Raw genomic sequence first — 12,970 nt, forward strand, 5'->3', positions numbered from 1 at the left:
CTAATTTCTACAATACCCTTTTTGCTTCTGGTTCATTATTAATTTTCATTGTCATATAACGGTTTCGATACTGTTCTGAAAATTAAAATTATATTTATCTCAAAAAAATTTATATAAACAAAAAAGATAATGTAACAAAACTATAAACTGGATAAATAAACATTTTTAATAAAATTAAATGATTTATTATCAAATTAACTGACGTCTTTTAGATAAAAGCGATACAACCTAGAAATTCTACCAAATTTTACGAAAATCTACGTAAATATTTTAAATATCTATATTATCTGAACATATATAAAATGCGATACTGAACAGAGACTACAGTGTATAAAAATTTTTCCATGTCGAACATAAAACTATAAAATGGATTCAACCTTGCATCAGGTAATATATTTTCGTATTACAATATAATTATGAAAGATTTGCAAACGCTAGAAACTAATATATTTTTCGTTAAAGCAACAAGATTATAAGGAAATTAAAAAAGAATGTTTAGACAGAGGGGTTTTGTTTGAAGATACCTGTTTTAGCGCATTTATTCTGGAAAACCGTGAGTGTTTACTAAGAAGGCCAAAGGTAATATATCTAATTTAATATATTCGATAATAAAAACTCAATTTAATACAAACAATTTAGAACTTAGTACAAACATATTTCAAAAATTAGTGAACGAATAAAAAACTTTGCAGTCCAGTTACTTATTGCTTTTAACAAATACTGTAGTATACCTATTTTTGAGATTGTCTTAATCTTCTCTTCCATATGCTTTTTTCGAGTTCATTCTTGTAATTTTCTTCATGCTAAAATCTTTACTATTAATCTTCTCCTGTTACTATACTATATTCCATGTTCTTTGATATCAATTTCCTAACATCAATTTTTTTTCAATTTTGTGCTTTGTAGCCACTTCTTCTGATTTTCATTTTCTCTATCAATAATTTCTTTCGTATCAGCAATTATTGTGCGAGTTACATGCCCCTTGTTTCTATTGGAGATGGCTGTTTTTCTTTGGCGGCGATTTTTTCATCTGTCTAGATTTTGTCTTAATTTTTTTAATATTTATTTATTCATTATTACTAATTATTGCTGACTAACATACAGTTTGCCTTTACAATAAATTACCAGGTGTACCTTTTTTTTATTCAACATAATTCCCTTCAAGGGTGATGTATTCACTATAGCGGCCCTCCAACTTTTCGATACCATTTTTGTAGTACGATTTGTCCTTTGATTCAAAATAGGCCTCAGTTTCGGCGATCACCTATTCATTCGAAGAATTTTTTGATGAGAATAGGAGAAACAGTCGCTGGAGGCCAGATCTTTGCCATCATTTTACTGATTTGTGATACGGTGCATTGTATTGGTGAAGCAGCACTTTCTTTTTCTTCAAATGCGGCCGATTTTCGGTGGTTTCGTCCTTCAAACGGTCCAGTAACGCTATGTAATAATCGCTGTGTATGGTCCATCCCTTCCTAATTTAGTCGATGAAAATTATTCCATGCGCATCCCAAAATACAGACGCCATAACCTTGCCAGCCAACTGTTGCATTTTCCTACGCTTTGGAGCGGATTCATCTTGTGCAGTCCACTCAGATGATTGTCAATTGGACTTCGGAGTAAACTGGTGGGGCTATGTTTCTTCCATTGTCACATATCGACGCAAAAACTCGGGTTTATTACGCTTGATCATCTTGAAACACTCTTCCGAATCATCAAGTCGTCGTTGCTTAGGTCAAAAGTGAGTTCGCGGGGCACCCTCTTTGCATAGAGCTTTCTGATACCCAAATATTCGTGAATGATATGATGTACACGTTCAGTTGTTCAGTCATATGTTTACAGTGTCTGCTATTTCATTTAATTTCAATTTACGGTCATTCAAAATCATTTTGTGGATTTTTTAAATATTTTGTCGGTAACAACCTCTTTAGGGCGTCCACTGCGTTCACCGTCTTCGGTGCTCATTTCACGTCTAAACTTAGCATACCAATACTTGATGGTTGGTATCTTCCTGGGGCAGTATCCGGAAACTCAGCATCAGCCGAGTTTTTGCTTCAACTGCATCTTTCCCTTTTTTAAAGCAATATTTTATCAATACGTAAAATTCCTTTTTATCTATATTTTTCACAATAACAAAAGTTGCTTCACTCAGAATGCTCTAATTCACAAACTAATGATCTGACAGCTGTAAAATTTATACACGCATCTTTTGAGGGTTAGGGCTAATTAAAAACATATGGATTTAATCCGCTACTAGGATCTATGTGTCAGGTCGGAGACTTTTCAATTGACCTGTCATTGTATTAATAGGAGCTTTTCAGTAAATAACCGACAACAAAAAATATTTTTGTTAATATTTATAATAGCTGATGCAAAGTATTTTTACGGTACTCAACATGTTCCAATACAGTGAGCCCTAGTGTCGTTCAAAATGCTGTGCGACGCAGCTTTTTTTCGCTATAACATCCGAATGCTATCTAAAAGTTACTGCGTAGAAAACTATATTCATTGGTAAGCAGAATAATGCGTTATTTTGAAATTTAAGGAAATTTGTGAAACACCGAGCTTTATGCCAGAAAATATTTCAAGATGTGATATAAAGCAAGGATATTTACGAGACTGCTGGTTTATAGCAGCTTTAAGCTTGTTGGCTGAACATCCAGAGTTACTTGAACGTGTTGCTCCAAAAAACCAAAATTTTAAGGTCGATAATTATGCAGGAATTTTTAGATTCAGGTAATTTTACATTCTTAAATTAAAAATCCAAACCCAATATCCAAAATCTAAAGCTACATATAATTGTACAAAAAAGTAGTACTTTCTAAAATGTAACCATATGGTATGACTAGAAACCTTATATTTTTACTCGATTTTTAAATTATACCAAGATGAAATAGAACATATAATAATAATTAAATATTGCGTATATGTCAAGTGTTTATATTATTGTGTCCATTTCCTACATATATTTCGCCACTGTGTCCGTAAAATAAAATAGTTTTTATGCATTACTGTAATGTTTTCTTGTTTTCAAAGTTTTTTGTTTTTTAAACCTATTAATAATATTTCAGATTCTGTCAAAGTGGTATCTGGACAGAAGTTGTGGTGGATGATAGATTATTAATGGAAGGTGATGAGTTGAAATTTGCTAGATCTATCAGACGGACTGACTTTTGGCTTGCGCTTCTTGAGAAAGCATATGCTAAGTAAATGGATACGTTTCTGTTATTTTTATATGGATATAGATAGAGATAGTTATTTTATATTATTTTCATTGTTATATTAGTTCTAATAATAGTACTAAATTTAGTAAATTTAAACTATCAAGAGGATAAAAAAATAAAAAAGTTACTGATATGCAATATAACTTACAAGATAATTAATCTCTATCATAACATATGAAAGCATGACTCTCGTTATGAATTGGAACTAAATGTATGGCGAAAGTATAATCGAGAGAGTCAAGAGGGTATTCGGCATAATCTGTAATTAACAATTATTCCTAGATTCCATGGATCGTATGAAAGTTTAAATGATGGCGAGATTACACAAGTATTTAAGGAATTAACAGGTGGTGCGGTGATAGAGCTGCGGGTCAGAGAATCAGAAAACTTATTCCGCATTATTTCCGAATCCATTAAGAATGGATCGTTGATAACAGCAAGTATAATAGATGTAAGTATTTTTTAAACATGAACTCATAGCTTCCAATCATTTTGTCTGAATAGTGCAATTACATTATTTACTGACGTAACTGGATTAGTATTTTATTTTGAAATTAAAGTTCATTAAAGAGATTTACAATATCAAGCGATCCGTCAGTTGTCAATATTTTTGTGTTTTTTAATTAATCAACTCTTATCAAGGCATACGGCTCCTTTGTGTAAACTTTATCATGAAAAATATTAAAAACCTTAACCTCTGTTTCATGTTTCAGCGAATATGAAGTGGGTCAACAAACAAAGGTCTACAAACTCCTTTGTAGCATCATATTAAAACATTTGTTATAGACAGATATATCGTTTTTAGATCGTTTTTTTATTATTGTAGGTATTACACGATATCTCCTTGGTAAATACCAACTGAGATTTTATACGCATTTGATATAGCATTTTGAACCTTTGCACAATTAACGGAGGTAACTTGACAACTGAAGGAGCTTAATTACTTTTAGGAGAGCACCTTCAGCTTCTAAAACTATTAAGGTCAAAACACGGTGAAAATTAATACAAAATACAATTGCAGGACTTTCGCATCTAATAAGTACCCCCATCAGCTGGCGTATCCTGATCTTATCTTATCTATACATATTCTATTGTGTCTAAATCCAACTTGGTGTTCTCGGTTTGTCTTCTCGCGAGTTCTTTAGAGCCTCATTTGTTTTATCTTCACAATCTATCTTCGGCCTCTTTCGAAGTCTAAAATATCACACACTTCGCCGGTCGGTTGTTTTAGAATATTGTAGAACAAATCGCATAATACACTGAAATACATAATACACCATTATTAGCTATATATATTGGTTATTTTATTAGGCAGACTATATTATACATATATTTATGACAGTATACATACATCAACAGAGTTTGTCATTAACATTCCGTTTATAAATATACAAATAGAATCAAATATGATTCATTCTGGTGACATCATTCCCAAATTCAATTGAGAACTTCGGCTTGAACTCTTTTTTAATTGCGCGTTTAAAGAATACATTTGCAGTTTTAGCTTTTCCTATATACACTCTTAACATATTAATTGCAGGACGACAATCAAGCAGATATTGAAACACTTGGTTTAATTAATAGACATGCTTATACTATAACTGGGGCAATTGTAACAACATATATTCAGGCGAGTTTATTAAGGATTAAAAACCCCTTGTCCAACGTGATATGGAATGGATCATGGAGCAAAGAGTATAATATCTAAGCAATAAAAATGTTCTGTTAATAATATTTGAAATTTTAGATCAGCAGAACGCCTTATTGAACTAGACTTAGAGGAATGTCAAGTTGGCGAGTCCTGGATCAGTGAAATGGACTTCAAAAAATATTTTACTTTTGTCTATATTTGTGATGTACGTCAAAGCTATGTTTCAGATGACAATTATAATTTCGAAAACAATTTTAAAAATTAACATATTCTATTTGTATTAAATATTTGTTTAGATATTTGTATTAGATTGTATTAGATTTCTATCTTTATCCACGATACAAATAGCTATAATTATATAATATATGCTTAAATATGCTTAAATTAGATATAAACTTATTCAGTATAAAATTAATATATTAAAACAAAATAGAAAAATAATGTGTTTCTTATTTGTTTTTTTCCAGTTTCAATAAGACCACTAATTATCTTGAATTGTGTAAGTATAAAAAACATTATTTTACGAATCGAATAAAAAATGGTTAAATCGGATTGAATAAGAATAAAAAAAGATAATATGTGTGGGGTTGTTTTTAAACCCGTACAATAAAATTATATTTAGTCAAACAATATAAAATAATCAAACATATTAAATATATTAAAACAGAGATAAAAATAAATGATATAACAACTACTTACTCAATTACAATTTGCAAAATAAATAATGAAAAAAAGCGTGCGAGACCTTGATCTTCGAGGTGGTCGGGTGATAATTCTGCAAACATAATAAAACGTACCTGAGCAACCAATTTTCAATAACAAGGGTCAAATTAAAATATAATTGATATATTACGTAAAAAGATGCTTCTATTGTCAGGTAATTAAAATACAGCGATTCTGGCAGTATAGTATCGATAATAGTATCGATGAAGTATGACATATGCACACGGTACGGAGGGGAAGTATAGAGCAACGTGCCAGCTTATACCCTAACTTCAACAATAATGGACATGCAATGAGATCAGGGAAAGTAACGCGCGAGATCTACGCCACTATGGTTAAAAGTAGTGTTGGGAACAATCGACTGAAATCGACTATTGACAGTAATTGACTACTTTTTACTATCGACTATTTCAGTTGCTATTTTTGGTTTGACCGTTTTTACTAGTAATTGTTTTCAGTCGACTGTTTTCAGTCGCTATTTTCGGTCCGACTGATTTTATTACTATTTAGTATCGACTGTTTCAGTCGTTTACTTTAAGTTACTATTTTCGGTACTACTAGTTCATTCGACTGATTTTTAACATTCTAGTCTTCCGTCCTAGCCGCGACCTTGAAAGGAATGCGCCGAATTTATGCTTATATAGATTTATATGTAACATATGTAGTTTTATGTTTTTTTTTGTAGTTTTCATGTGAATAACTATATATCGTAAATTAATATAGAAGCATTTTGGAACGCCAGTTTTCGAGGGAAAAAAATTAAATTGTAAATGATAAATAGTAAGATACTTTTGACTGGCATAATAGGTAATACTTTGGACTGGTATAATAGGTAATACTTTTTTGATAAACTTTCACGAATTTTGTCCAAACCTTCTGTTTGTCGAAACTTTTTTTCTAAAATCTTGAAAAGTAAAATTAGGTTCCAAAGGTTTCAGAAATTGCATAGATCCAAAAGATTTGAAGAATTTTTTACAGTACCAGTTGTTAAATTTCTTTTAAAAATATTAACTGTAAAGAGGTAAATAAAGTGTATTAAATATTTGTAGTAAATACATTTTCTGATAGGAAATTGACATTAACATTCAACAATTTATTTTATTGGCTATTAAGAAGAGCACTGTAGTTTTTATTTGTTAACGAATGGATTATCTTAACAGAATGTGTTCAACTTTTAAGGCCATTCAAATAATAACCACCGAGTTATCTGGTGAAAAATATCCCAACGATGTCTTTAATTATACGGTTAATAAGAGGACTGCATCATTCCATCAAATCCAGAATTTTAACAAGTGAATGGGGAAAAAATTACAAAATGGTCTATTAGATGTCATCAATAAAATACTGGCAATTTTAGAAATGAATACGATATGCGGGAAATCCACATTTTTAGATCCTAGATTTAAAAAAACAGGATTTGGTATTACAAATAATGCTGAGGCGATACAAAAAGTTATCACAAAAGAGGTATCTTCCATTCTAACTTCAAAAAATACAAATATAGTTCCACAACTCGAAATTCAAGACAAAACTACTGACCAAGAATGTATTGACATCTGGAGATATTTTGATAAAAAAAATGGCTAGAATGAAAAATGTAATTGCTTCAAGTACTGCAGCAACTTTACAGATTTAGCAGTATTTGGAAATTGCATTTATTGGGCGTTTAGAAAACCCATTGGATTTTTAGCAAACCCATAAAATGAAACTACCTGAATTATATCAGTTACACGTAAAATATTCCTCTATACCCGCAACATCTGTCCCCTGGGAACGAGGTTTTTTTCAAAATCTGGCTAAATAATTAACGATCGAAGAAAAGTTGAACATGACAATATTCACAGTAATTTAAAAATATTTCCGTTCAAAAATTAATACAACTTTTATTTAAAAGGGGTCTGGTAGTTATTGAACTATCATTTTTAGGTTCATCATGGATTAGATTTTTCAATGATTAGGTATACGTTTACATTTTATTTAGTAGTTATGCTTATTGAAAATCTTTAGATTTTAGGTTTTATTTAAGTTGTATTGTACTATTTATATTTATTATGCTATATTATTTAAAAATATCAATTAATATATTAAAACACGATAAAACATTTATGTGTATTATTCCATTCCCTTTTTCACGTCCACAGAACATTCAGTATAAAAGTAATCCTACTTCCTTTAAAATCATATTATTTATTACATGATAATAGAAATTAGTTTTTTTTCCTTTTTTTTTAAAGTTATCAGGTGAATGAATATATATACATCTTTGTCTCGCTTATACTACCATTGGAGAATATAAAGACATTTAAAATTAACTGCCCCAAGCATTTATCTCTATCCTTTCCTATCTCACATTTAATACAGACAAGAATTCGTACATTTTCGTCTGACATTACGAATGAAAAAAAAAACACTCGAACCGTGCATTTGACTGAAAATAGTAATTACTATTTTCAGTCGCTATTTTTTTTACTATCGACAGTTTTGCGACTATCGACTGTTTCGACTATTTTCAGTCGATAGTTCCCAACGCTAGTAAAGACCCTATTGGGCAGACTCCCTTTTTTACCCTGTAGAAATCCTAACAATGAGACATTTATAGCTTCAATTATATTTGATTATATTATTATATTATATTTTCACACTATATTTTATGACAAAGTGATATTCAAAGTACTAACAAAAGCACTACTTTTGTACTTTAGTATGTCGTGCTTAAATAACACAATTAATAATTTAAGAATATCTGTAGTCCTATTTTGAAAAGCATTACTAAAAAGAAACAATTGTCCCAACTAACTATTATTATTTATAATATATTATATTATTTATATTATTATTATTTGTAATTACATATTATTTATTATATATTAAATTATTTTTTATATTATTGATATAATTTCCTGTCTCTTAAGCAAATTTTAAGAATTCATTAAAGATATTATGTATGTATATTTACAGTAAACATAAATTTTATGTAAAAGTATTTAATGCAAATGCGCAAATGAAACATATTTTTAGACGACAGTAAAACCACTCGACAATAAGTGTTGATTATGGCCAGAACTGCACATGCGCATTTGTTCTAATTTAGCCTGACCTCCTTTTCTATATATGCCTTGTTGTTTACGAGAATTGATATTAGAAATAATTTTTAGGTTAATTTTATATTTACATTTTATTGAAGTAATATAATTATTTATTATTTCATAGAGAAAATTAGCAGCAGATAATGTGAAAATAAGTGTATAAGGTATGAAACCGAACTTATTTGAAGGTTACGGTTAAGGTAAGAATGAAAAATGTAGACGTTTTTTGTTTATTTTTATTATACTTATGTCTTACGTGTATGGACACGGTCACTGAAATATCTGAAAAAATAAAGAATATAATCATGAATTCACTAAAAAAACCGTCCTCAAGCGAAGCGGATGACGAATCAAGATAAGCTTGATGTTAGCTCTATCAGAGATTAAATATATGAAATGTATAAAACAGTGAGTAGATTTTCAAAACAAACATATTTTGATACAACTATTTCAAAAGAAACTGTTAGTCTGAAAATTATCAAATAAGTCCAATGGAATTACCGAATATTGTTTTAAAAGAATACAATTTTTAAAAGTAGATAATAAAATATTTTTAACAAAAAAATTAAAGCCACTTAACCTATATACTACACGTATTTTATATTCTATTTACCATATTATTTTAACTATTACCAACTGGCTACTGTGAAATCGGTGGTGAACCCAAACAGTTATAATAATTTGATTTTGTTGGTAATTAAATTTTGTGAATATATCATAAAATTCTATTATTATATTTGTATTGTGTATTTGTGTTTTTATATTTCCAAAGCTCGGGTCAATATCCACTGTTGTGGATAAAAAAATTAGATCTTTATTCAATAAGATGAATATAAATTGTTTAGAAAATGGTCTTCATATAGAACACCATAGTATGGATGAAGCCATGGTCCCTTACTTCGGCAGACATCCAAGTATATAATTCATAAAAGGTAAACCTGTTCGCTATGGGTACAAACTCTGGGTGGGTACCAACTCTGGGTGAGTACCACATATTATGGATATATAGTCTGGTTTAATCAATATCAGGGAGCAACATCTGAAATGAAAAACTATAAAGAGTGGGGGTAGGGGGGAATCTGTGATTCTAAATTATGCTGATGTAATTTGTTCAAAAATTAAGGAAACATATCACTTGTTTTTGACAACTTCTTCTCCACCGTCTGTCTTATAGAAGACCTTGGCAATAGAAGTACCAATTCGACTACTACTCCTCGAGAAAATAGAAGAGAAGATATCCATTGCTTTCTAATAAAAATTTCAAAAAATCGAAAGGAGGCATTTGGCACTTTCGATCGATAAATGGGTGTTCCTTAATAACTTGGAACCACAACAGCAATGTGAATGTAATATCCAATGCTGCGGGTATACAGCCGCTTCATACCGTATCCAGATACTCACGTGCAGAAAAAAACAGTAAGTGTTGAGCAACCACAGTTAATAAAAAATTGATAATAAATACACGGGCGGAGTCGATCGGAGCCACCAAAACATCAGCCTTTACCGGACTTTGATCAATCAAATGAAAAAGTATCTTCTATCCTTTGTTCACGTTCTTAACCTTGCGGTAGCAAATGCGTGGTTGCTCCACGAAAATATAGAAAATGGAAAACTCGACCATCTAACTTTCAGCAGAAGAGTGGCTATACCTTTGCTTCTTGAAACGCATTCACCTAGAAACAGCCGTAAAAGATCAAGACCTTCTTCTCTCCAAATGTGGATTTAATATTTGACAAAATCCGATCGCTTTGTAGGCCCAAGAAACACAAAAAAATTCAACACGTTGCAGAGTCTGCCATAAGGCCGTGACAGTTATCTGCATCAAATGCAAAGTGGTATTATCTGGTTGAGTGTAACCAACTTGAAGTAGACATTAGATCCGTAGAGGAGTACGTACCGAATGAACATCTTGTAAAATGAGCATTTGATGGAGATGGGAAGTCTGCTAGAAGGGCAGATCGATCAGATAGCAGGTTTGCTATTCCCGAACCTTTCTCGATTGCTTTCTGGATTTGGGAATGCCAACCGAACCGTCGGTTGAAGTGGAGACCTAGGTACGTGACGTTATCCAGCCATGGAATTATTGCGGTGTCGATCTTAAGTTGCGAGACGCGCAATGCGTAACGCTTCTTACTAATTATGACACTAACGGTTAACGGTGGTACGCCTGCATCGATTTGTTTTCGACTGGAAAGTGTTGGCCGATAGGTAGGACTTAATGAGAGCGGTTAGGTCTTCTGGAAGGCCTAACCGCATGCACTTTGCCATTAAACCGTCGTGCCAGACCTTGTCGAAGGCTTTGGTTTGGTCCAAAAGAACTGCTCCAAGGTTTTTACGTTGGTCAAGAGCGTGATGGATGTGGTGTGACGCACAGTTCCGTGCTAGCTCTCGAAGAGAACGGTCGTGTCCGGAACCTACTTGAGCTTCCGAGAAGTACCCGAAATTTTCTCTGAGACGATCGATCCGGTATCACGATTCCACTAGTGCCATCGCCAAAAAAAAAACGAAAAAAAACGTCTGTAAGGACCGAGAAGACGCGTTTACAGACAAGGCAATGGTGTCATGTACGTCAGAGCCCACGTCGCCTCTTGACTACTATCCCAAAAGTCCGATGGATCATCTTCCGCAGTCAGCCGAGAGTTGCTCATCGAAGACTTAAAAACACAGAATGAAAACCTGCGAAAGCAGATAGCTGAAGTTAAAATGTTCGCCTAAGCACAGACAAACGCCCTGAACAAACAGTCGGAAAAGCTGGAAAAGAGCGAAAAGGCGCCCGAGACCTAAAAGCAGAAATCAAAATTCTCTCCGCTGCTATAACAGATTCCATAAAATATCAAAAATGTGCCATGGAAATAAAGACTACTGCACAAAAACCGAGATCCAGACACCAGCTAAATCGGCATAAAGGTCAGACGAAACTGAAGACCCAGATGATAGTTTCACCTTGGTGGGGAAAAGGAGGGCCCATCACTCCACCTCAGGAAAGCCAGCTACCGAAGGCTGGCAACAAGGCGAAACAGGCAACTGCTTCGAAATCACAACCCAAGCCGGCCATTCAATCCACCCAACTGAAAGCCAAGGCTAACGGACAGCCTTCGATTACTAAATTCGAGACCAGTGCAAATCAAGCTGATCACCAGGACGGTCCCACAGCCACCATCGAAACAAATCACCACCAGACGAACCCAGCCTTCACAGGTAAATAGCCAATAGGCCACTAACCAAACCTTAACCTCCACAGCAAAAACAGTACCAATCATTTCGGCGACTGTTTCTCAAACTCCCTCAAAAGAAAAAATCCCACTTCGTGACAAGAAGAAGTTCATGGAACTCAATTAGAATCTCAAGGCACAATCAATTGATATTATCACCCGAAACAAAAAGGAGGGCATTCTCTTATTCGTCGCCATAAACGACGATTACCGAAAACTCACTACCCTGCTTGAGGAAAGGATTATCCTTACCATTCCCTCTGTCATCCGGAGAAGAGAGCATTCCGCGTAATCATAAGAAATATCCCATAATCAGTCTCCATTGACGAGGTATGTGAACTTCTCTTCGATCAAGGCTTCCATCCCAAATTCGTGCAAAGATGGAGATTAAAATCCAGGATAGAAGTACCAATTGTTCAGGTAGTTGGGGTGGTGGGCATTGAAGTCGCCACCTATTATTTTTGGAAATTTTCCTTCGACGAGTAATCGGTATTTGGCATCGTTGAATGCAGAAGATTTGCTATACAGGGATGTAACCACGAAGGGACGTTCTTGGGTATCGATTTTAATGGAGGAAGTTTCCTGGATGAGAGCGATGTCGACGTCATAGAATATCATGACGTCTTCCAATTTTGCTTGCTTTCCGCGCAAGCTATTAGCATTCCATGTCGTCAGTGTAAGAGATTTTGAAACAGCTATTTCGAAGATTTAAAAGGCTGCTGGAAGTTAAAGAAACAGGTAAATGTTGCCGTTTAGACGAGCAAATTAGTGAGCCAGGGCGATCACTTGGATCAGGCTGGGTGGGGCTAGCTAGTTTTAGGGCTAGCTTCCTGCCACCTTGGTTACTCCATGCAGAACCTTGTGGAGACCTGGATTCGGTCGGAATTCTTGGTTTTCTCAGAGCAGAGTGTCAGCTGCAACCGATGAAGTTTGCGGTGTGAATTTCACCGCAGTTGCTGCACTTTGGAGATGCTTCTGGGATTTTGGTACAGGATCTAATGTCGTGATGCCTAGCACATTTGAGGCACCGCGTAGGCTGCCCAAAAAGCTGAAAGTTGAAGCCCTGCACTGGCT

At 33.5% G+C, this 12,970-nt stretch overlaps 1 protein-coding gene across 1 annotated transcript; it reads left to right on the top strand.

Annotated features, from left to right (window-relative positions):
* The first annotated feature begins 233 nt into the window (after positions 1 to 233).
* On the top strand, positions 234 to 5,305 carry LOC143199013 (calpain-2 catalytic subunit-like). Its single transcript, XM_076408726.1, has 7 exons — positions 234 to 387; positions 463 to 579; positions 2,546 to 2,736; positions 3,072 to 3,206; positions 3,507 to 3,675; positions 4,765 to 4,919; positions 4,972 to 5,305. The coding sequence occupies exons 1-7, from the start codon at positions 367 to 369 to the stop codon at positions 5,138 to 5,140; spliced, it is 957 nt and encodes a 318-aa protein (XP_076264841.1). The 5' UTR covers positions 234 to 366; the 3' UTR covers positions 5,141 to 5,305.
* The last annotated feature ends 7,665 nt before the right edge of the window (positions 5,306 to 12,970 follow it).

This window comes from Rhynchophorus ferrugineus, unplaced genomic scaffold (genome assembly GCF_030347505.1).
Source record: "Rhynchophorus ferrugineus isolate W39M unplaced genomic scaffold, kcgeb_rfMv2 rfM6, whole genome shotgun sequence".
Taxonomy (NCBI): domain Eukaryota; kingdom Metazoa; phylum Arthropoda; class Insecta; order Coleoptera; family Curculionidae; genus Rhynchophorus; species Rhynchophorus ferrugineus.